Source organism: Siphateles boraxobius, unplaced genomic scaffold (genome assembly GCF_051911475.1).
Source record: "Siphateles boraxobius isolate OS27281-9 unplaced genomic scaffold, OSU_SipBor_1 9, whole genome shotgun sequence".
NCBI classification, from domain to species: Eukaryota; Metazoa; Chordata; class Actinopteri; order Cypriniformes; family Leuciscidae; genus Siphateles; species Siphateles boraxobius.
Window position 1 is genome coordinate 1,835,260 of NW_027509219.1, and position 25,339 is coordinate 1,860,598.

The 25,339-nt window shown below is 37.3% G+C and overlaps 1 protein-coding gene across 5 annotated transcripts in view; it reads left to right on the forward strand.

Annotated features, from left to right (window-relative positions):
* The first annotated feature begins 5 nt into the window (after positions 1-5).
* Positions 6-25,339, forward strand: part of LOC143732517 (dynamin-1-like protein) — a 34,420-nt gene continuing 9,086 nt past the window's right edge. Inside the window, exons 1-12 of one of the 5 annotated variants that reach the window (XM_077223684.1) lie at positions 6-135; positions 1,806-1,909; positions 2,096-2,237; positions 4,466-4,504; positions 4,949-4,995; positions 5,790-5,858; positions 5,967-6,053; positions 7,885-8,047; positions 8,139-8,259; positions 19,524-19,862; positions 23,123-23,243; positions 25,110-25,265. In XM_077223684.1, coding sequence (XP_077079799.1) covers positions 1,808-1,909; positions 2,096-2,237; positions 4,466-4,504; positions 4,949-4,995; positions 5,790-5,858; positions 5,967-6,053; positions 7,885-8,047; positions 8,139-8,259; positions 19,524-19,862; positions 23,123-23,243; positions 25,110-25,265 — 1,386 coding nt within the window. In that variant the 5' untranslated portion in view covers positions 6-135; positions 1,806-1,807. Of the gene's footprint in view, positions 140-1,054; positions 1,192-1,805; positions 1,910-2,095; positions 2,238-4,465; positions 4,505-4,948; positions 4,996-5,789; positions 5,859-5,966; positions 6,054-7,884; positions 8,048-8,138; positions 8,260-19,523; positions 19,863-23,122; positions 23,244-25,109; positions 25,266-25,339 lie in introns of those variants that run through there. The other 4 variants (XM_077223687.1, XM_077223686.1, XM_077223683.1 and 1 more) reach the window with 4 other exon arrangements.

The following is a 25,339-nucleotide window of genomic DNA, read 5'->3' on the forward strand; positions in this document are numbered from 1 at the left end:
AAGCTGCGATGATATATTGTGATTGATAGGTGTTTCATCCAATGAGCTGAACACACACCCTGACGTCACCAATAGATTAGCCAATCGAATGTTTTGTAACTGACTCAAGTCCAGACCCATCTTTGACAGCCTACGGTAAGTAGTGATGGGATTTATGGCTCTTTGAGGGGATCCGGATCTTGGCGATCCGTTCCTTACAAAGAGCCGTTCAAAAGAACGGCTCTTTTGGCTCTTTTTAAATATTTAATCAGTTTTAAGAAGCCAGCTTGAGGGCATCTCAGTTTATCCTGGAAATAATCACTGGGAGGAATGATGAGGTGAGATTTGTAGTCAAATAATTTAAACTCAGATATCACACACCAATATCTGAGTTTGAATTTTTCTGAAATATAGATTATTACCTCATTTGTCATGTGTGGACTATATACCATAGGGTTGCACAACATCCCTCTGTTTAGAAAGTGACATCACTATTTTGGATTCACCTTTAGTACAAAGTGTGTGTATGTGTAAAGCTATGTTGACTTATGTTATTCATACAATACCTACTCACAAATAAACATAAAAAACAAAGCCGGCTGCAATGAATTCCTGTGCAAATCAGCTTTTACTACAAACAGTAACACTTCCACACAAGAACATTGTTATCACACAAGAACATTTTGATTAAAAAAAAAACGGCTCTTTTGGCTCTTTTTAAATATTTAGTCAGTTTTAAGAAGCCAGCTTGACGGCAGCGCGCACAACTCCGCTCCTACCCAATGACAAAGGCACGTAGGTTTTTTTTTCCATTGGAGTACTCACGTAAAGGATGGGCGCGCATGCACAACTACTATCATCATGCTGTTAGGCAGTAGTACCCCTGCGCTGGGTGCGCCCCTTCCCCTATAACTGAGGAGCTAATTTGTGTGCATCTGTGTGAAACACGCATAGGAAAAAAAGAACGACAGAAAGAACGGCTCCCCTCCAGCCGCGACTCGGCTCCCATCGTTCATGTTTATGAGCCGTTCAAAAGAATCGGTTCGTTCACGAACGTCACAACTCTAACGGTAAGGGCGCAGAAAAGCGAAACCTCAAAACATGTCGGTCTTCCAGTGACTATACGTTGTATTTCCCACATTTCCAGCATGACAGTGAGCGTTTAGTTTTAAACGCTGTGATTGTGGAATTTTGTAAAAGGGTCGACACACGGTAAGGATATATTCTATCGAACCGGTTGTGCTAATGTTTTGATCGTTTCTCCTGCAACGTTAACCTTGTTCTGCTGTCAGCAGAATCACACCCTGCAAGGCTCATGCATGTCGTGAAATATTCAATATAACTGCACATTAATTATATCTGCAAATTAATAAATAAAATAGTTGCATGAATGGGTTTGTACATACAGGTGCTCTTTATTCGTGTAAAACACAAGTACATATGTGACATGCAAATACACACAGTGTGTCTGTGTGTAAATATCCTACAGCAATATCTTCTATCCAGCAATATCAGTTACCTTTTCTATACATATTTACATATTTACTTGTATGCATGTATTTACACACACACACACGCACACACACACACACAGACGTATATGTGTGTGTGTATGAATATATATATATATATAGTGTGTGTAAAGTGTATTAATAAAGGACAGACAGAGAGGTATTGCTGTAGTTATTCAACCCCAGTATTAGTTGGGCCTGTCCTCTTATTTATGGAGCATCTTTTGCTTCTGCATCTCTATTGATTAAGCCACAATCTGTTGTTCATGTATAGCAGCTTTAAACTCAGTGCATCGATTTTCCTTTCTCTTGCAGAGATGGAAACTCTTATTCCCATCATCAACAGACTGCAGGAGGTTTTCCTCACAGTTGGAGCCGAGATCATCCAGCTTCCTCAGATCGTAGTCGTGGGATCACAGGTGAGTCATTAATCTAACTGTGAATAGTTTGAATTTGCGTGCTTATGCATTGCATTGAAATGGAAACCTTCACTACGTAAGGTAGGATCTCTGTTTTGTGATAATACATGGTGCAAGTAGACCGACATGTATTTTCCCTGTGAAGTCAAGTATATGCTCTGTTTGTCTCTCTAAATAAATCTACAGAGCAGTGGAAAGAGTTCAGTATTGGAGAGTTTGGTTGGACGAGACTTCTTGCCCCGAGGTTCAGGAATAGTGACGCGACGCCCTCTAGTGTTACAGCTGGTGAATGTGCCATCGCTGGAGGAGAGGCGCAAACAAGACAACGGTAACTGCTTACAAATGTGTCTCTTCAAAGGATTTATCAGAGCTGTATTCTGTTGACTGATTGTTTCTCCAAAATAGTGATATTTCTAGACAATATATCTCTAGACAGTATTTTTGGACATCATAGGCAAGGTTTTATGACATGGCCGGAAAGTTTTAAATATTTTGGAAAAAAAGAGTATTTCACACAAGAACACGTCTAGCATAATATGCACTTGCTTTGCATGCTTCAATATAGAAGTAAGTCAAATTTATTTTCAATGTTCTTAAAGGAAAAAAAAAAAACAATTAAGAAATGTTCTGGGTTCAGTACATCAGTGGTTCCCAACCTTTTTTTGTCTGAGACCCCCTTTTTCCCAAGAAAATATTTTAGGGCCCCCCTTCACATTTAATGATATTGTCGCTCTTGTAAGCTTGCAGCAGGGATGACAAAATGTTTTGTTTTTAAATAAACAGTATGTTTATTACTATAACCAGATATGTTTATGCACAAATAATATCGTGTAATATTGAAAATACTAACAAAACCATCAGTAGGCCGTTTGTAATTTAAAGACGTAAGCCTTTGAGTAGCCTGTTAATTGGCCCTTTTTGAAATGCAATAACAAAAATATCAGTATTCACACTGGTGTGTAGGAAAAAAAGAATTAATATAAGCTATTACAAAATGACTGGTGTCTGGGACCTTAATACTTGCATGTTATTTGTGAGGCTTTATCAATCAGTGTGAGGATTGCATCATTATGTGTATGACGAGTCACGCAGGCACAGGGCTACACCGCAGCGGTACGACCCGAACCAGTGTCAAATAGTCCCAATATAAACACTTATTATAGGTGTACCATAGTGAATCAGGAAAAGATAAAAATACGGTTTGGAAAATGGATTCATGATGTACTCGCTCATTATATAAATTTAGTAAATTTTGAACACAAAAAAGTTACGGACTGCTGCTTTAATGCCCACTGTTCAACACTTTTCAAAATATGACGCGACCCCCCAAAGAGCTCGCTGACGCCCCCTATTGGGCCGAGACCCCCCTGTTGGGAACTGATGCAGTACATGACAATTCATGAGAATAAATGCTAAAATACACACTATTTTAAAAGTATAGCCATAATACCTAAACATTTACCTATAGGCTAACATTGCCTAGTTAACATTGCTTTGCTGAACACTACCGTTCAAACTCTGTAAGTTTTTATAATGCATTTTTTAATCAAAAATACAGTAAAAAACATAATGTTGTGAAATATTATTGCAATTAAAAGTTTTAAAAATGTAATTTAAGCTGAATTCTCAGCATCGATACTATCGATACAGTCTTCAGTGCCACATGATCCTTTAGAAATCATTTAAAATGCTGATTTGGGGCTCAAGAAACATTTATTGTTATTATCAATGTTGAAAACATTTGTGCTGCTTCATCATTTTTGTGGAAACAGTGATACATTCTTTGATGAATTGAAAGTTCAAAAGAACAGCTTTTATTTTAAATAGAAATTTTTGTAAAATTTTAAGCGGGTTTACTTTTCATTTTTATAAATTCCAAAAAATAGTTGTTAAATTCGTTACATTTAATCAAAGGATTTAGACACCGGTGAATAATTTTTTTTAGAGAAAAATGAATATAAATAATAACCCTTAAATAACCTTAAAATGAGAGCTTCATATTTCTTATATTTGTGTATCGTATTTCTTGTCCTATAGACTTCCATTGTAAGTGCGTTACTGTAAATGTGGTTTTTGCTCTTTATTCTTCCACACATAGAGCTTAACTTGTTTTTAACATTCCTTTAAAGGGGTCATGACATGAAACATTTAATTTGCCATTTTTACATGGATAATGTTTTCAAAACACTGACTCACATGCAATATTGAGTGGGCGTTGATGCTGTTTCCAATGCAATGATATTAGCCAATCATAACAGTGGCCGTTTACTGACAAGCCTATTAATAACGGGTTATTTCAGACAGTGTCAGAATAAAGGTTGAAAATACTAAGTTTTTCTACATATATATTTGTTTTTTTGTGCAAAAGAAATGTTATTAACATTATAAGTGAACCTCAAGGAACATTAAAATAAAATGAAAACTTCATGTCACGACCCCTTTAACGTCTGCTCACTATATGACGTATTCTGATATCTCTTTGAATTTGTTTCTAATATGCTTACAGTAACATTTCTTCCTAACACTCTCTCTGCTGTCCTTTCTTCACTCTCTCAGGAAATGGAGCTAAACAAAACTCTCCAAACGCCTATCCAGGTCTCTGTTTCTCAACACATGTTCGTCTGCATGATCTGTCCAAATCGCTGTCCTGGTGTGGTTTCCATCCCACAGCTACTTCTGCTACTATCTACTGTTTTGTAAATGTCATTCTTTCTAACCTCGATTATTTTCCCATCGGTTGTGTTTTTTTGAAGTGAAGTTTTTTACTGCTACTGTTTCCACTCTGAGACTAGAGCAAATGCACGTTTGGTCTCCAATCTCTCAGTTGTGTACTCACTGTAACATTTCTGGTTGAATATTGATTTTACAATTGGTTCACTTCAGTTCACTTTGCTGTGAAAGCCTCTGAAATGCTTTTATTCTGTTGAGGTCTTTTTTGGGAAGAGGGTTTCTGCAGATTCAGTGTCATTAATATTGATTTGTATTGTCTTGTGTTCTTGTTATTCTCTCTCTCATTCTATCTCATTCTATCTTCCAAAGGTATCAAAGCAGAGGAATGGGGCACATTCCTTCACAGCAAAAACCAGGTAATTACAAAAGTTCTAGTTTGACACTAAAAGCCCTATTCGGACTGGACTAGTTTTCATAAAGACATTTGTTTTCACAGGCGTATTTTGTTATTTTAATCCTATTTGAATCTGCCATGCCTGTGTTATTGTCACACAACCTCAGTAAAAAATCCAGGTTAAATCACCTACTGTTTTCAGGAGATCTAGGTCTAACATTATTATACTAAAATTAGTCTGTCTGTGTTTTTTGACCTACCTGAACTACCATTTGTACACCAATCTTTTGCATGCTTCAATTAAATCAAATTTCAATACGAATGGTATCCGACCAAGAAATAAAATGATACATTTAATAAAAAGAGCCAAATCGCAGAAACTGCAAAGACTGACCATTTTAATATCAGTGTCAGGTAAGATACTTGTCTAGATTTCTCTGTTCACTTATGCAAGTTTATTATAAACCGCCACTTATATAATCGTATGTGAAGTTTCTATAAATAGGGTGTTAATAATACATTAAAGTTTACATCAAAAAGTAATTAATTAAAAGACATGTTGCATGTTGTCATACACACGTTGCAAACACAGCAGATGCCCTTCTGTAACGCCCATGTCTAGAAAACACACACTCTGTAATAAACACGGAGATGTTAGTCCAGTCCGAATCGGTACATGAAATCACAGAGATTGGGTGAATTCATGTAACTCAAACATTGTATTAAAATTAAGTTTATAAAAAGGGTCATTCAGTACACTTTCAGATCAAGCTTATCACATCGATTCTATAAACAGGCTGTTTTTTCTTTGCTCAGATTTTCACAGATTTCAATGAAATCCGGAAAGAGATTGAGGATGAAACAGATCGCAATACCGATAATAAGGTGCACTCATCAGTGTTTCATACAGTTTGACATACACACACTTGTCGTACGGATTTGAAGGCCCGGATTTAAATGATCTCATTTAGTTGTTCTCTTTTTCCTCCCTAGGGCATCAGTCCAGAGCCCATTTATCTGAAGATCTATTCCCCAAACGTGCTCAGTCTGACGTTGGTTGACTTGCCTGGCATCACTAAGGTAACAACAATGACTGTGCATGTTATTTTGCTATGTAATGCAAACAAACTCATTTCCTTTAGGATAAAAAATAGAAGTATTATATTCTATTTGATCTCTTAAAAATCTGATTCTGTCAAATAAACATGTTTTTTATTTAAAAAATAAACTATATTAGAGCCCAAGATACTAAAATTCTTACGGTAAAAAAAACAAAAACAATAATTATTGAATTGAATAAAGTTGTAATGTATTATTTTCACAAGGATACAGATGCTGTGCAGGTGATGTCAGTAGGTGAAGTGATTAAAAAAACATGGATGAATGACAAAATAAAGTATTTGGGACCTTGTCAGTATTGGAGGTCTTAAAGTGACAGAAACCTAATATACCCGCTCCTGTCAGTGTCTTTAATGTTAAATCAAACAACAACAGGAAAAAAACTAAACTTAAAGCAGTGTTTGTATCTGTATCATTATGTTGGTATTTATATTGTCTTATTGGCTTTTGTTTCTTTGTACTTATTTTATTACTGACTGATTACATGATTACTTGAATAATTGTTACGCTACTTTTTAAAAAAATTATTTGCTTTGCTTATAAGCTTTTGGTCTATTACCCACCCTAAGTGATCATGTTTTTAAAGCTAAAAAGTACACCGTTAGACTAGCCCAACTAGCTATTTAATTGCATTACAATAAAAAAAAAAAGATATTATATCAGATTTGTGAAGACTCAGTAAGGCTGTTCACTGCACTCAAAATCCCCCTTTCCAAGTATGAAAAAAAATTGTAAACTAAATGAATGCACAACCTTCGAAAGTCAAATCCAGTGTCTAGTTCGTCCTAATAGGAAATTAAATTTAAAATCAGTGCTGAAATCACAAAACGTGAAGAAAATACTCTTAACTCTAAGCGGGGATTATATCGAAATCTTCTGTGTTGGTAAAAGGCTTTATAGACCACATACACACTGCAGCTAAATTCAGTTGTCCATTCACCTTTTAGTGCCTTACCCGGTTCTGAACACACACAGCTCAGTAATTTACAGGAGTGACAACCGCATTAAAAAGAATTCAACACAGTGTGTACGGAAACGAACTGAACAGCTAGTTGTACAACGAGAGATATGAGAGACGAGAGATACAGCACGTTAAAATGCGTTCAGATGGGTGACTTCAATACAATAGCAGCACCTTTATTCACCTTAACAATTAATATAGCAGTGTTAGCAAAAGCATATGTGGCACACTTTATCATTTTCCAAAAGCTCCGGTCAGTTTGGGTGAAAAACTACCGACATGTTTTATTGATACGATGATGTATCGCCACTTGCTCTTTGGCGAAGTGAGCATCGATACAGCTTCTGTAGCAATTCCACAGAACGTGTGCACACTAGTGGACTGTGCTTAATTTGAATAAAGAACAGCGAAATTTAAAAATGCAAGGTTTATGAAATTACTTAACGTAATACTGTATAAAAAATATAGGCTATCTAGGTTTAAGAAGGCCTGTGAGCAAATATAATAGGTTTGCCTGATATCAAGAGATGTAATCCCTCAATCACAGCTTCACGATTGGGAAATATTCTGATATGCACACGTGTTCGGTCTTTGTTTTGGTCAAAGCCGCAAATCTGCATAAAAAACTTGAACCCATTGCAAAATCTTGACTCAGAACCTCACTCAGAATTCCCAATCTCATGGATTCCTATTGAAATATCTGGATTTCGCCCAGTAAAATTTTCAGAACAACTGTAATTATATCAGCACTTTTAAAGATAAAATGTTGAAATCCATTCCGTTTATTACCCATTCAATCTCTTTTAATATTGTGTGATGTTTTTCGTGTAGGTCCCGGTTGGTGACCAGCCTGAAGATATTGAGACTCAAGTCCAAGAGATGATTGTGTCCTACATCTCCAACCCCAACTCCCTCATCCTGTGTGTGTCTCCTGCCAACTCCGACCTCGCCACATCTGATGCCCTTAAACTGGCACGAGAGGTGGACCCAGATGGTGAGCGACATGCAGAGAAGTCCAGATGTCATTATTGCACCATTGAATGGCACTGTGGGAAGGGAATGCACTCATTGTCTATTGCGCTCAGGTCACAGGACGCTGCTGGTCGTGAGTAAGCTGGATTTGATGGACGCGGGGACAGATGCTCTGGAGGTGCTGCTGGGTCGCGTCATACCAGTCAGACTGGGCATTATTGGTGTGGTTAACAGGTCAGTTGCTTTAAACATTTGTTGAAAATGCAAAAAATAATTTTTATTTTCTCTAAAGCAGATTTTAATGAGATTAGAAACAAAAACATACCCTATCCTGATTTTAAATGAACATTTTAAATGCAACTTTAGATGCAAAATTTAACCTCCAAAGCAGCAGACTTATATTTAAAGGTTTAGTTCACCTAAAAATGAAAACTAAGTCATCATTTACAAAACGTCCTTTCTTTTTTAACTTCACGTTTGACCATATACAGTAATTGCAGTGAATAGAGACCAGCATCAAAAAGATGCACAAGTATCACAGAACGGTCCGATGTGACATGTCATATATTCCAGGTATTCTAGGGGTAAATGATAGAGTTTGAAATTGAACGGATTATTTAACGAATATCCTGATCTTGGCCGTTGGTCTTCTGTTCACGGCTGAGCATTCATGAGACTCTGTTAGCGCCCAGAAAAAGCACACAAATTGGGAGAAATCAAGATTAATAAAAACACGACATGAAATACAATCCATGTACCTTCTTCTCTGAGGTGAACATATCCATTGTTTTCGTCGCAACAAGAAGTTATTGCGTTAACATCTGTCAAGTGTCATTCTGACTGTCATCAGACAAACAGAGTTCGGGTCTGGAGATGTTCGACTCGGTGAAGAAAGTACACTGATTCTTTTTTGGGATTTCTAGGCATTGTATTTCATGACGTTTTTTTGTGTGCTTGTGTGCTTTTTCTGGGCGAGACTGACGACAAAGATCAGGATTTTCGTTAACTAATACATTAAATTTCAGTTTGTTTTTCACATAATCCTATCGTGTATGATGGGAACTCTTGGAATATGCAACACGTGTCACATGGGTTCATTCACTGACATTATGGACGAGCATGAGCAGGACATTTTTTATAATTTTAATTTGTGGTCCATAAAAGAAAAAAGGGCATACGGCATTTGAACAACACCAGAGTGAGTAAATGATGACATTTTAGAGTCATTATTCACTCATAATCTTCATAATCTTCCCATATAACCTTTGATTTTTCTCAGTGGAAACTAAAAAAGTAATTGTTTAGGGCTCTACAGTGCAAACATTTAATTTACATTGTGAACAAAATGCTGTAAAAATAACTTGGCGACATGACAAGGGATGTAAATTTTGAGCAGATTTTCATATTCATAGTCAATTGTCATTCAAATTAACAGTCGATTAATCTGTAATGTTTATATTGCAAAATGAATGTTGGGAATTCCAAATATCATGTACCTGTAGTCTTCATTTTACTTATTATTTAAATATGTTTAAGAAATACGAGAATTGTTTTATTTTTCAGTCCACTGTATTTAAATTAATTTAAGCTATTTAATATGAATTTCATTTGCTATTAAATTATTACTGTTAATAATATCTGTATGTAAAATGCATATACACTTAAACAACCATTCAAAAGTTTGGGGTCTGTCATATTTTTAAAAGTTTTCGATAGAAATCTCTTTTGCTCATTTATTTGATCAAAAATACAGTAAAAACAGCAATATTGTGAAATGGGGTTAAATATTATTATTCGTAATATAAGGTAACTACTTGGGTTAAGTAGGTTAAGGTTATGTTTAGAGATGGGTTCAGGGTTAGTACCTAGTTATTACCCAGTTATTGTAATTTTTGTAAAAGTTATTGTAATTACTACTTATTACTACTTATTACTTATAAATAATATAGTAATTACTACTTATTATTACGTATTACGACCTAAAGGCACTACTTGTAATTACAGTTATGGTAATTACATGGGGTGATGATGGCACAGTGGATAAGACACATGCCTTTTGTGTGAGGGACCCGGATTCGAATCCACTGTGAGACACCAATGTCCCTGAGCAAGACACTTAACCCATAGTTGCTCCAGAGGCGTGCGACCTCTGACATATATAACAATTGTAAGTCGCTTTGGATAAAAGCGTCAGCTAAATGAATAAATGTAAATGTACTATAATAAGTACATAGTATGTACGTGGGTAACAGGACTGTAAAATAGAGTGCTACCAACATTTCTTATTGTTATCAATAATGAAAACGGCTGTCCTTCTTAATATTTTTGTGAAAACCGTGATAATTATTTTTCAGGATTCTTTGATGAATAGAAAATTCAAAGGTACAGTAATTATTCAAATGTAACTTTACTGTCACTTCTGATCAATTTAATGTGTCCTTGGTGAATAAAAGTATTCATCAAAAACTTACTGACCCCAAACTTGAAAAGAATTGTAAAATCAAACTTTTTTGACTGCACCCCTACGAATTTCAACTCATTTACTTCTAAACAAAAATCATAGAGCCCTGTAGCTCTTTTAGCAACACAAGTGGTCATTTCACCTTAAAAACTGCTCCAATTTGGACCTGCAGCAATGTATTTCACACATTTATCAAAAATGCAGTGTCTGTTTTTTCTCATGAGACCAAGATCTTTACAGAACTCATTTGCATATGAAGACCTAAAGGCACAGCAGCAAAAACAGCCGGTTTCAGCATAAGGGTTACAGAGAGGGTGAAAGAATGACCATGTAAAAGAACTTCACAACATGCACAGGAAATCCTGAATGACATTAAGAGGGCTTCAGGGAAAAAATGAAGTGTAGCACACGGCCCATTCGACTTCTTTTACTGCAGTAGAAACTTAATCAACCGTGTGAAAAAGCGTCTCAACATTTTAACAGTGTAATTTTCTTACATTTTGAGTTCCTCTATCAAACCCCTAAGGAGCAGTGACTGTAATATTCCCTACGCTGTTATCGTCTCCTGCCCTGCCTTTTTAAGCACAAGCACCCAAGGGTACCACGTCTACCCGCTATCAGCTAACAGAGCCGTGCTGGAGATAAATCACTGGTTTATTCAGCTTTGGCTGTATGTCCTTTACGAATACAGGGAGACAATTTAGTTGGGGGAGAAGAACTGCAGTCTGTTGTAAACTTCTTCCTTCTTCAGTGTAGAAAAACTCAGAAGCGAAAACCAGGAGACTTATTTAAGCAGGATTCTTTATTTGCTGTAGTCTGCTCCGGACCCAAGTCAAGTGAAGTCTAACTAAGGCAGTATACATTGAGTTCATATATACATTTCAAGGGGGAGGGATTACATTGTGATATAAATGAGCTGAGACAACGAGAACAGGAAAAGGCATAGACTTCTCGTACTGAGATGAGACAAATGGTCTCAGTAATAAAATAACAGGTGTTCAAACTTGCTCAGCATGACTCTTCCCCCGAGAACAGGAAAAGCCTAGCCTTCTCATACTGAGATGGGACAGTCAGGAATATCCCGCTGAGAACCCCTACCGTTTGCAGAGATTTCCTGGTCTCATCATTTCTAAACTTTCTCAATATAAAATACTATTGTATTGGAAATCTAAATTAAACATTTAAATAAATTTGTAATCCTACATTTCCCCCTTTGAGAGTTCTAAATAACTCTCACAAAATACAAATTTAGACACTTAAAAGTTAAATTCTTGTAACTTGTGATCATTACAGGCTCATGCTTCAGTGTTGCTGTTTCTGCAATTGCATGCTGACACAGAAACAAACATGCAAATTTAGGGTCCGTTAAGTTCTTAAGGGTAATAGTCTTTTCTGTTTGGGACTGTCATTTCTTTGTGAGGGGCGTGAATCATTTGTTGAATGAAACACTTGATACTGTGGACGCATAGATAGTACGCTATTAGAAGAAATAACAGCAGAATTGCTATTTCCTTTATCCACAGCCAGGGTTTCCCAATCAAGTTTCCGAACCATGAAAAATTTACTTCAGTCATCTGGTGTAATTTTGCTGAAAGATCAAGAATGTCTTGTTGGATTTTGTTCAAGTTCTCTGTTGGATCCATTAAAACCCGGTGCAGCACTCAGGTCCGATGATGGTGCAGGCTCCTTCCGTTGCTAGAATGTAATCTAAGGCCACTCTGTTCTGTAAGATCATTATCTTGTGCGAAGCGAGAGTGTCTGTGATGTTACTGGTACGACAATCTTGATCATGTTGATGGATGACTGAAGGTTTCGTATGTGAGTCTCTGCGTTGTGTATTTTTTTCTTTTTCTTTTCTTTATCCTTTTGTGATAGTTGGCTCGGAAGAGGGTCAAGTTGTTTCTTGAGGTTTTCTTGTGGCTTCATACGCAGATGACGAGGTCAGTGCGTATGGGTCTCGGGAAGTCATCAGTGGTATCTGCACAGAGTAAGAAAGAAAACAAAAGACAGGAGAGCAGTATTTGTTCAAACACTAGGGTTGTAAACTTCCGAGTCTGCTAAGCAGTAGAGCAGTATTTGTTCAAACACTAGGGTTGTAAACTTTTTCTGGGTCTGCTATTGTCGTTCCATCTCTCCCTATTTTTTATTCCTTTGACACCTAAAGAACAGTGAGGTAAGGATGGACTAGGATAGGGCCTATGAGGGAAGTCTTCACCCCAGGGTTAACCCCCGAAGCCTATTGCATTCGGTTCTTCCCGGGGCTCCTCACTGGTTCTGTGTCCTAACCTATCCCTTTTGGTGGGGGAACAACCTTACAGTGTGTACAATGAGTCCAGGTTTTCCTTCCCTCACACAATACTGCAGCGGCTGTAATCAACATCACTTGATGTGGCCCATGCCACTTTGGTTCTAATGGCTTATTTCTGAATGACTTTATCATGACCCATTGACCTGGGATGATTGTGTGTCCCCCTTCTGGTGAAGTCTGCCAACATGACTCAACTCTCCCTCTGGCACTCTGTACCGCCTTTGTTAGGTTTTCACAGTAAGCAATCAGGGCATCTGAGGTAATGTGTACATCAGCATTTCTAAGATCAATCACACCTGGCATCTGCATGGGGCGTCCAGTAATAATCTCATGAGGGCTCAGTCCTACTGTTCTGTTAGGTGATGCTCTCATACTACACAGTACTGCTGGCAACGCTTCAACCCATGGTACTCCTTCCTGATGCATTTTGCTTAGCCTGATTTTGATTGTTCTGTTTGCACGTTCAACCTGTCCTGATGCTTGTGGCCTATAGGGGCAGTGGAGGTTCCACTTAATCTGCAACATTCTAGACACTTCCTTGACTATCTGTCCTGTGAAGTGTGTACCTTGATCTGAGTCAATCCAATCTGGTAATCCCCATCTGGGAATGAAATCAGTGACAAGACATTTAGCAGTATGTGCAGCTGTAGCACGCCCTGTTGGATAAGCTTCTACCCATCTTGAGAACTTGTCTATTACTACCAAAACATCAGTTTTTCCCTTACAACGAGGCAATGATATGTAATCAACTTGCAGGTGACGAAATGGTCCTGGTGGAGCTGGGGTATGTGCTGCTGGTGTAGTGGCTGCTGGTATATCATTATTTTTCTGACATGTAACACACCTCTTGGCTGTTTCTGTGGCTACATTTCTGAATTTTGGATTCCACCACTGATTTGAGAACCTGTGATTCATCGTTGCTGGACCACTGTGACCTAAACTGTGTATTTGTTGAGCCAAATATGGCAGCAGTGATTCGGGAGCGACATACTTTCCCCCTTTGGTCCAGCAACCAGATGAATCCACTGTGGCTCCTTTGTCTAACCATGTCCATGCTTCATACAGAGGAACGTCTTTGTACAGATCAATTATTGATTCAGGAGGCATAATTGTCTTCTGTGCTGCACTACCTGAACACACTTGTACAGTTGCATAGAAACAAGCCTGTTTAGCTGCCATATCAGCAAGAGCATTACCTTTAGCTTCCGTAGTATTAGTTGTGAGATGTGCTTTCACTTTGATCACTGCTAATTTCTTTGGAAGTTTCATGGAAAACATTAGATCTTTCACTAATTCAGCATGCTTAATGGGGGATCCAGCAGAAGTTAGAAACTGTCTGGTTTGCCAAATGACACCAAAATCATGAATTACCCCAAAAGCATATCTGGAATCTGTGTAGATATTAGCAACTGATCCTGAAGCTAGCGTGCATGCTCTTGTTAGGGCTACTAGTTCTGCAGCTTGAGCTGAAAAATGATCTGGAAGACGTCCTGAAGCTAACACTTCCGTGGTGGACGTTACTGCATAACCTGCTCGTCTGTTACCTTCAATTACTTGAGCTGAACCGTCAACAAACAACTCAAATTCTGAATTCTCTGTGGGAGTTTATTTTATTTCACTCATAGGTGTATATGTAAGCGTAACACAATCGTGTGTCATTTCTCCTTCATCCTCTAACAAAACTTCAGTCATAGCAGACATCATACATGAGGACGGATTCGTGACAGGTGCACGCTGTAAGACAATATTCGGCATTATTGTGGACACTGCATGAGGGCTTTTTTTACGTTTACAGTCTGACCTAACACTATTAATGATGAAAGGCCTGTGCTGTAAAATAACATTTAAGGCTGTGAGTCTACTTTAACCAGTGTCCCCCAAAGAAAAAAAACTGAGATAGTCACTTTCCTTTTGTTCTATTAAACAAAAACAGAAGTTTTTTATCTCTGTTGCAAGTCAGTGGGGAAATAAAGCACTCACAGCCCAAATGGTTAACGCGTCAACCAGCTGCCCCAGTTTAATGACGAGGGGACGGGCTGCTTCAGAGTAGCAAGCAGACTGAGTAGGAGCTGAGTAACATTGTTAACTTGTTTAAAGTTCTTTTTGTTTTTCCTACACTCTTTTCCCCAATGTCCATGTTTACCACAATAATAACAACTACTGCCCTCTCTCTTAGGACATTTGCGTTTCTGTTGATTCTCTGTGTTGACCTTAAAGGATGCTGCTGCAATTTTTACTCTTGCCTTGACATCAGAGTCTCTTTCCCAAGTAGCTAACCTCTCCAAGTTGTTTTGTATGGTTCTAGTGGACCATGTTAAGTCTAAGAAAGGCAATGCTTTTCTATGTTCTGACAACAGACCATCAAACCATGTGCGAACTAGGGGACCATTATCTTCTAGCACCTTCTCTGAAGTGTCAGCTATACCACTGTATGCTGCTGCTGACTGGCAAAATCTTTGAGTGTACTCACTAACAGTTTCACCCTTCTTCTGTAAAGAACTAGTGATCTTCGACCAGTCAATTTTAGGTCCAACAATGTTCTTCAACGCTTTCAGAACTCCCTCTCTCAATTCATCTTTTCTGGCATGTTGTAGTTCAGAAGTAACAGCAGACTCAAAACTGTTGAATTCAGATTCAGTTAGAATTTGTGACATCAGCTGTGTGACTTCTGCCAACGACATGTCGTAAAGACGCATTTGACTGATCAATGCCCTTCTAAATTCAGAAACATCAGTGCGTACTGAAGGTAAGCTTTGGGATAGTCTTTCTATGTCTCTAGGTCCGAGTACTTTGGCAACAGTTTGGTTTTGGACAACAGAAGAGTTGGTAGGAACACTTTCAGTTCCCTCAATTCCCTGAGATCTTCTTGCAACACAAACCTTTACTGAATCTACAGGCTTATCAGTTACTGATGGGATGTCTACATCTGTTTCAAAGAATGCTTTTAAGTCAGGATAAGTTTCATCTGACTGTTGGTCTTCTGAGTCACATTTGGTTGAGGCCTTGTTATGGCCCACCTTAGTGTGCATTTGTTTGTTCTGTTCTTTTAATTTAGCTATACACCTAGATTGTTCTTGTGCAATGGATAAGCTAAATTCCCTATGGCAACAGATTATGCCTTTCATGTTTTTCTTTCTGATACATGCACCTAACACCTTCTTGCATTCTTCAATAGACCAAATCTTATCTGGATGAATCTCATATTTCTGTGTTAGTTCTTGTCTTACTTTTTCAGTGACTATTAGATCCATCTGTTCTCCTAACAGTGTTTTAAATTCGCTATCTGACCACAAAGGATTAGCAAGACCACCTTTTTTAGTTGTGGAGATTAGTCTAGCACTTTTCTTAATCATTTTGTGGATTTCTTTGTTACCACACAAACAAACACTAAACTTCTCTGATTACAGAGGGTACGCTTGTTAACACAAATCAACTATTGTTAAACTTCCTTGTTACCAACACATCACATTTAACTTCCCTGCCAGAAACAGAGGATGAAACACAAAATATTAGCACGTTACGCTAATCTTCCCTGAAAGAAACGGAAAGGATCTTTCACCTTCCTAACTTTTTAGAGGATAAAACAAAATTACTAGCATGTATTGCTAACTCTTCCCTGCCTGAAACAGAGGATCAAACTTTCCTCTCTAAAAGAAAAACTTTTAAAAGGGTAACCAAAATAAATAGCCTGTAAGACTACCTCTTCTCTGCTTGCACAGAGGCTAACAATATTTTAACTTGAATGCTAAAATCTTCCCTGTCTGCACAGAGGATACCAACAACTTCCCTGACTATTCAGAGGATCAAACTCTCTTCTCTAAAATAAATTTTTTAGAGGGTAACACCACAAGGTAACAAACAACAAAACAAATAATTAGCAAAATAATACTAATCTTCCCTGCCTGACACAGAGGATATCTTTTTAACATGTGATGTTAAAAACGTCCCTGCCTGAACAGAGGATATTTTTTCATCTTTAAAAGACAACTTTTAAAGGATAACTTTAGGTAATCAAACACTACAGCTGTCTGATAACTCTTTCTCTGACGGCACAGAGGATAATTTTTACTGGTTTTTCAACGGTTCTTTGAATGGAGTGAAACTCACCAAATTATTATTGTACGGAAAAAATTCCGTCTGGAAACTCAGTCAGAGATCTTTGTTGAGCTTGGTTCTGGAACTCAGTTAGCTTTGTTGAGATCTTTGTTGAGATTCAGTTCTGGAACACAGTCAGCTTTGTTGAGATCTTTGTTGAGATTCAGTTCGCGAACTCAGGCAGCTTTGTTGAGATCTTTCTGGATTCAAAAGATTCAGTCTGGAACTGGAAAGTCAGATCTTTGTTGATATCTTTGAGCTTTGAAGTTTCAAAAGTTCATTCTTTGTTGAGTTTCAGTTTCTCCATCCGGGTCACAGGCACCATCTGTTGTAAACTTCTTCCTTCTTCAGTGTAGAAAAACTCAGAAGCGAAAACCAGGAGACTTATTTAAGCAGGATTCTTTATTTGCTGTAGTCTGCTCCGGACCCAAGTCAAGTGAAGTCTAACTAAGGCAGTATACATTGAGTTCATATATACATTTCAAGGGGGAGGGATTACATTGTGATATAAATGAGCTGAGACAACGAGAACAGGAAAAGGCATAGACTTCTCGTACTGAGATGAGACAAATGGTCTCAGTAATAAAATAACAGGTGTTCAAACTTGCTCAGCATGACTCTTCCCCCGAGAACAGGAAAAGCCTAGCCTTCTCATACTGAGATGGGACAGTCAGGAATATCCCGCTGAGAACCCCTACCGTTTGCAGAGATTTCCTGGTCTCATCATTTCTAAACTTTCTCAATATAAAATACTATTGTATTGGAAATCTAAATTAAACATTTAAATAAATTTGTAATCCTACAAGTGACACTTTCATTTCTCGACTCTCGTTAACTTAATCAGAAATAGCTGCAGGCCAACGTCTCTTCAATATTAACCTACACGCGCTTTGAGGATTCAAACAACGAGCAGTCAAACAGGAAAGCACTTGAAGAATTCCTGGGAGAGCGTTTATGGGGAGCGAGCACTAAATAAGTGTTCAGTTCAATATATTGACCAGTCATTTACGTTTTATCAGTAGTGCTTGCTAAGGCAAGCATAACTGTTGCTATTGCTCATACACACATTTAAACGAATCCTTAACCTTAAATATTACATTTAAGTTTGCATCTGGTCCAATGGCGTTTGGCCTACAGACTTGAATGATTCTTCAAATCATGTGTTATGGAAGAGAATACTGACTTCCAACTGGTGGATGATAAAACAGGCAGAACTTAGACTGAAGGAAGAACCCAAGCTATAACAAAATACCATAAATAAGACTTGAACCAGTAACCAAATACTCCAAACCTGCCCTAGTAATCACATAAAAACTCACTTGCAACCATCTTCAGGTTTTGCCCAGTGAAGCACCATTTAAATTTACTTTAGAAAATGCAAAAATGTTGCTTTCATTCCAAGTTATCTTGTACACAGTACAACCAAGGCTAGAGCTTCTTCTTTTCCAGTAGTGGGCAGTATACTAACACGTTTCAGCTCACCCCTATCCTGGAAAAATGATTCAGAAATTAACTTTGACCAAAATGAAAGAGCTGAATGTTTTTGAAAGAAGTCTCTAATGCTCACCATGGGTGCATTTATTTAAACAAGAATACAGTAAAAACAGTATTATTATTGCAAATTAAAGAACTGTTTTCTATTTTAATATATTTTCAAATGTAATTTATTTCTGTGATCAAAGCTGAATTTTCAGCATCATTACTCCAGTCTTCAGTGTCACATGATCCTTCAGTAGTCTAATATGCTGATTTGATGCTCAAGAAACATTTCTTGTTATCAGTGTTGAAAACAGTTTAACATTTAACTTTTTTTAACTTTGCTTTTTTTAATTGTGATACTTTTTTCAGGTTCCTTGAGGAATAGAAAGTTCAATGAACAGCCTTTATTTGCATTTATTAAATAATTCATTAATTAGAAATCTTTTGTAACATTAAAAATGTCTTCACTGTCACTTTTAATCAATTTAATGCATTCTTGATGAAAAAAAGGTATTATTTTCTCTTTTTTTTATCTTAGCACAAATGTTTGAATGGTATCATTGTTTCCACAAAAAGTGTAAGGCCTCAAAAACAATTTTCAACAATGATGATAATAAAAATAAGAAATATTTCTTGAGCAGCAAATCATCATTAGAATGATTTCTGAAGGATCACATGACACTGAAGACTGGAGTAATGATGCTGAAAATTCAGCTTTGATCACATGAATAAATTACCTTTTACAATTTAGAAAAATGGGGAAAAAAATTATAATATTTCACAAACTTACTGTTTTTACTGTATTTTTGATTAAAATAAATGCAGCCTTGTTAAGCATAAGATACTTCTTTTAAAAAGCATTAATAAACTGGGTAGCATTTTATTTTAAACTTACTATAGTAATAACAGTAAATTATGCATAATTACAAGTAACTGACTGTAAACCAAACCCTAACCATAACTCTATAGTAAGTACATGCAATTAATAAATATTACTTTTTGACATATAGTGTATATTCTGCCTAAAACCTTCTAGATGAAAGCATGTTGTTGAGAGTGAGTTCAGACTTCCCTTGGTGCCTTCCTACTCCCGTTTAAAATTTTACAGGCTTTGATCCAATATTCAATCCTATAATTATTTTTTTACTTCACCAGGAGCCAGCATGACTTGAACACCCAAAAGAGTCTCACTGACTCCTGCAAAGACGAGCAGGCGTTTCTTCAGCGCTATTACCCGTCATTAGCCTCCCGCTGCGGCTCTCGCTACCTAGCTCGCACCCTGAGCCGACTGTTAATGCATCACATCAGAGACTGCCTCCCCGAGCTCAAGACACGAGTCACAGTGCTTGCCGCCCAGTACCAGTCCCGACTCAACAGCTACGGGCAGCCTGTGGAAGACCACAGCGCCACCTTGCTGCAGATCGTCACCAAGTTTGCCACCGACTACTGCAGCACCATCGAAGGCACTGCCAGGCACATTCAGACCTCTGAATTGTGAGTACATGAGCCAGAACATCCACTTAAAGTCACCATGAAATCAACATTTACAATTCAATTTTTTTTTTACAGAATGTTGCTGTTTATTATAAATGATGTATCTGTGCACATCGTTATTTTTAAAAAAAAAATTCACATACCCTCGAATGATTGCTTGGTTGATTGATTGATTTGGTTGATTGGTTGATTGGTTGGTTGGTTGATTGGTTGATTGGTTGGTTGGTTGGTTGGTTGGTTGGTTGATTGGTTGGTTGGTTGGTTGGTTGGTTGGTTAGTTGGTTGATTGGTTGGTTGATTGATTGGTTGGTTGGTTGGTTGGTTGGTTGGTTGGTTGATTGATTGGTTGGTTGGTTGATTGGTTGGTTAGTTGATTGGTTTGTTTGGTTTGTTGGTTGATTGGTTTGTTTGGTTGGTTGGTTGGTTGATTGGTTGGTTGTTTGATTGGTTCGTTGGTTTGTTTGTTGGTTGGTTGGTTGATTGATTGGTTGGTTCGTTGATTGGTTGGTTGATTGGTTGGTTAGTTGGTTGATTGTTTGGTTGATTGATTGATTTGGTCGGTTGGTTGGTTGATTGGTTGGTTGATTGGTTGGTAGATTGGTTGGTTGGATGATTAATTGATTGATTGGTTGGTTGGTTGGTTGGTTGGTTGATTGGTTGGTTGGTTGAATGATTGATTTGGTTGGTTGATTGATTGGTTGGTTGGTTCCTTGATTGATTGGTTGGTTGATTTGTTGGTTGATTGGTTGGTTGATTGATTGATTTGGTTGGTTCGATGGTTGGTTGGTTGTAGGGATGGCCCGATACTGATACTGGCATCGGGAATCGGGTCGATACTGTCATCATATACTCGTACTGGTACTCGTACTAAATTCACCGATACCACGGCCCGATACCACGTACATTTTGCGAAACGAAACTGCCAGCTGCGAGTGATTTGCACTCCTAAAGCAATAGAGTGCGGCACGGCTTTAGATATGATGGCCGAGTGCGGGCGCGGGCGGAAATGCACTCACTCTGTGTGCGGATTGCGGGAGAATAAAACGAATCGCGGGATTCCCGCAAACTAGAAATATCTATGAATACAACATATTAAAACTAATAGATTTGTATTCATCTGTTGCAGAAAAGCAAGAAGAACAACTAAAACAAAATAGAAACGATTTACAGGCCAGAGTTTTTATTCATAATATGTTTGCAGCGTTGAGCGATGTAGCCAATCACAGACATGTCTGTTGATTGCTTGAACGCAATGGCCAATCAGAAGCATTTAAGATAGACTCCCTTCACCGCTCAAGACATTTTTGTTCAGTGCTGAATTCTGTATGCTACCAAATCCTCTAATTATAACAAACAAAGTGTGGATATTATGAAAGATTCATTGTGCAGTCAGCTTCACTGATAATAACAGATGTGTGAGATCGCGATGAACTGTCAGCTTTTTAGGAATTAGGCTATTAAGGGAGCGCACTTTGCGTGCATTCAGTCATGTCAGACCATGCACGCAGTAACTGCTTGCTTTTATATTAAATTAACAGTGGTTTGTGTGTTAATACATTGATTATTTTACTCATTATTATTTATTTTTAGACTTGTTAAAAGAAGCAGAGTAGAAATTAAAACAGTCTTCTAACCTGTGTTCTAAAATAGTCTTCTGTCTTCTTTTCTGGGAGCCTATAGTTACTTTTGCGGTAGAAATATCGGTATCGGTACTCAGTATCTGCAAGTACACAAATGTAAATACTCGTACTCGTATCGGTTTGAAAAAAATGGTATCGGGCCATCCCTAGTTGGTTGGTTGGTTGGTTGGTTAATTGGTTGGTTGGTTGGTTGGTTTAGTTGGTTGATTTGGTTGGTTGATTGATTGGTTGGTTGGTTGGTTGGTTGGTTTGGTTGGTTGATTTGGTTGGTTGATTGGTTGGTTGGTTGATTGATTGGTTGATTTGGTTGGTTGGTTGGTTGGTTGCTTGGTTGATTGGTTGGGTGGTTGGTTGGTTGGTTGGTTGGTTGGTTGATTTGGTTGATTGATTGGTTGGTTGATTTGGTTGATTGATTGGTTGGTTTATTGGTTGGTTGGTTGGTTGGTTGGTTGGTTTATTTGTTGGTCAGTTGATTGGTTGTTTGATTGATTGATTGATTGATTTGGTTGGTTGGTTGGTTGGTTGGTTGATTTATTTGGTTGGTTAGTTGGTTGGTTGGTTGATTGGTTGGTTGGTTAGTTGGTTGATTGGTTGGTTAGTTGGTTGATTGGTTGGTTGGTTAGTTAGTTGGTTGATTGATGGCTTGATTGATTGATTGATTGGTTGATATATTGATTTGGTTGATTGGTTGGTTGGCTGATTGATTGCAGCCAGGGTGGGAAAAAAATTGAAGGTGAAAATTCTTCTCCAAGTGCTCCTCTCAATGTATTTCCTAGAAAACTAAGGAAATAGTTTTTTTAAAAAAAGTGTATATCTATACCGGGAACATAGTTTTAAAGTCAGCATGAAATAAAAATATATTTTCTAAATTCTTGTTATGGATATTATTGCAAAAGATTCATCCATGTATGTTGATGTTTCCTTCTTTCTGTGCTTTGATTACAATCGTGTCGTTTTTGGTGTGATTTGAAAAGGCCTTTTTTTGGGCCCAATTAAAAGTAAGCATTGGCCATTTATTTGTAACTTCAATACAACAGTAGACACAAAGAAATTGCACAAAGCCAGCCAATTAGGTTTGAGCTTGTGATCTGAGAAAGCTCTTGCCATTTCTTGAGCACAACAATCCCAACTGTGATCTGTGGAGCCACTTACTACAGGTTGCCATCTTGCACCATGTTATCAAATTTGACATATTGTCATTACCAGGGCTACATTCCTGCTCAATCCTTTTTTCGGTGACTTCAGCAGCGTCTCAGTCTGTCATTTTCGCACTGAAACTCATGACAGATATCAAGCACACCATGTTTACTTTTTCTGCTTGGCTGAATTTGACAGGCAGATAATCCTCAAGTCTGTCCAACTCCTAATTTACACCCTGTTCACTGTTGGATGAAATGCTGTTCATCTCATATCTGGCTAAGTCCACACCAGCTATCGATTAATTAAGTGCCTCGTATTGACGTTTTCTGGCTGGACGGCTGGGTGGACTTAGCTAGCTCTGACTCCAGGCCTGTGTGAATGTGTGAACGTGCCAACAAGACTGTGATGTCCAAAAGTGCTGCATGATTTTACATTTTCATGGACTGACTGACTGTCTGTGTGAGCATTTGTTTATTGTAGGTGTGGAGGAGCTCGGATCTGTTATATATTCCACGAGACATTTGGAAGAACCCTGCAGTCAATTGACCCACTGGGAGGACTCACTGAGCTAGATATACTCACAGCTATTCGAAACGCTACGGTATAATATTTACATGTTTATGCATGCATGTGTGTGTGTATATAGATAAGCATATACAGTACTTTACTCACTTTCTTAAAAGTAAAGTGTGTAATTTCTACGCTATAAGCGTCACCAAACCGAATGACGGTTATTTTCCAAACAGACACAATGTTATGGTTTAAATTGTCATATTCATGTCCTTGACATGAAGAGTTTTAGAAACTGCAAATAAATGCTGGTTCAGATAGCATTTTCAAGGTTCCCACAGTCATGGAAAACATAGAATTTTAAAAGTGTGAATTCCAAGCCTCCAAAGATTAAATAAATCTTAACAATTAATAAAACAAATTCTTAATAAATAATATATTTAAAATTAATTGAAAAGTCTTTGAAAAAACTAATATATTCTGTTTAAAAGTTTGGGTTTTTTGAAAGAAGTCTCTTATGCTTGACTGCATATTTAATCAAGAATACAGTAAAACAGTATCATTGTAAAATATTATTGCAATTTATATTAAATGTTTTCTATTTGAAATCTATTTTAAAATGGAATTTATTTCTGTGATGCAAAGCTGAATTTTAAGCATCGTTACTCCAGTCTTCGGTGTCACATGATTCTTCATAAATCAGTTTAATATGCTGATTTGCTGTTAAAGAAACATTTCTTATTATCAGTAAATATTTTTTACCAGCCATGAATAATAGATATAATGGAATCCTTATTAAAGTTACAAAAGTTATACAGAGAAGTGTGATCTTTGTCTTTTGTTGTTTGATTAACATTAAAAACACAGCAGCAGGAATATTAGGTTGCTGTCACTTTAAGAACTAATGCAAGGATCCTATATACTGATGCACATGTGTTTTCTTTCTCAACTGTTTAAGTTCACTTAAGATATAACTGAATATGTTTATGACGATACTAGCCAAGACGGGCCTTTTGACATCATTTTGTTTGAATATGTCTGTTCAAGGGCAAGATGTGAAAAGGGGCTCAATTCAGTATTTACGTGATGTCTGAGACACGAATTTCTGGGCACATGCTTCGGTAACGAGTAATGAATTGAGTTCCCTTTCGCTTCTTCTTGCGCTTGAATATTTGAATTGCCAAATTGGCGCGTCAATTGTCCCGAGTGTCATTCTCGTTTCTTCACATTAATATTCTCATAACATTGCATTGTTAGAATTCATAAAAATGTTACCGGCCAAATGGCGATAGAAATATACTGTTTAATATACTCGCCAATGCTTTTACAAGCATTCGGCGCTTGGTAAGTGTTATTTTAGGCCATGTTATCAATGTTCAAAACAGTTTTTTGCTGCTTAATATTTTTGTTAAAAAAAGTGTGATACACTAGAATTTAGAAGTTTGGGGTAAGTAAGAGTGAAAACAAATAATACTGATTGAATTAATAATGAATTGATACAATTATTCATTAGACTTATTGATAAGGATACATTAAATTGATCAAAAGTGACAATAAAGACATTTGTAATGTTACAAAAGATTTCTTTTTCAAATAAATGACATTGATTTAAATTTTCTATTCATCAAAGAATCATGAAAATAATGTATCATGATTTCCACAAAAATATTAAGCTGTTTTGGTTATTTTAAACTGTAATATGTAGTTTTCTTCTTTCAGAAAACATTGGAAAAAAAATCTAACTTTCAAAATTATGACCGGTAGTGTATATATTTGTTTTGCTTAATTACTTCTAATATAAATTGTTCTTTGTCAGTGCAATCACTATTAAATGAAACCTTATCTAGTAGCATAGCTGGAAAAGCAATGGAAAATCATTGGTCAGAAGTTGTGGAAACACTTCACGGATGTAGACTAAATGTGGTTTGAATGTGTTTGCTTGTTGTGATGGATGTAGGGTCCTCGGCCAGCGCTGTTTGTTCCTGAGGTCAGCTTTGAGCTGCTGGTGAAGAAACAGATCAAGAGACTGGAGGAGCCCAGCATGCGCTGTGTGGAGCTCGTACACGAGGAGCTTCAGAGGATCATCCAGCACTGCTCTGCCTACAGCACACAGGTGCTTCTCTGCTTTTTAATATTTGATGCAGAAAAAAACATATGGAAATGGAATTTTAGGTAGTGTAGCCAGTC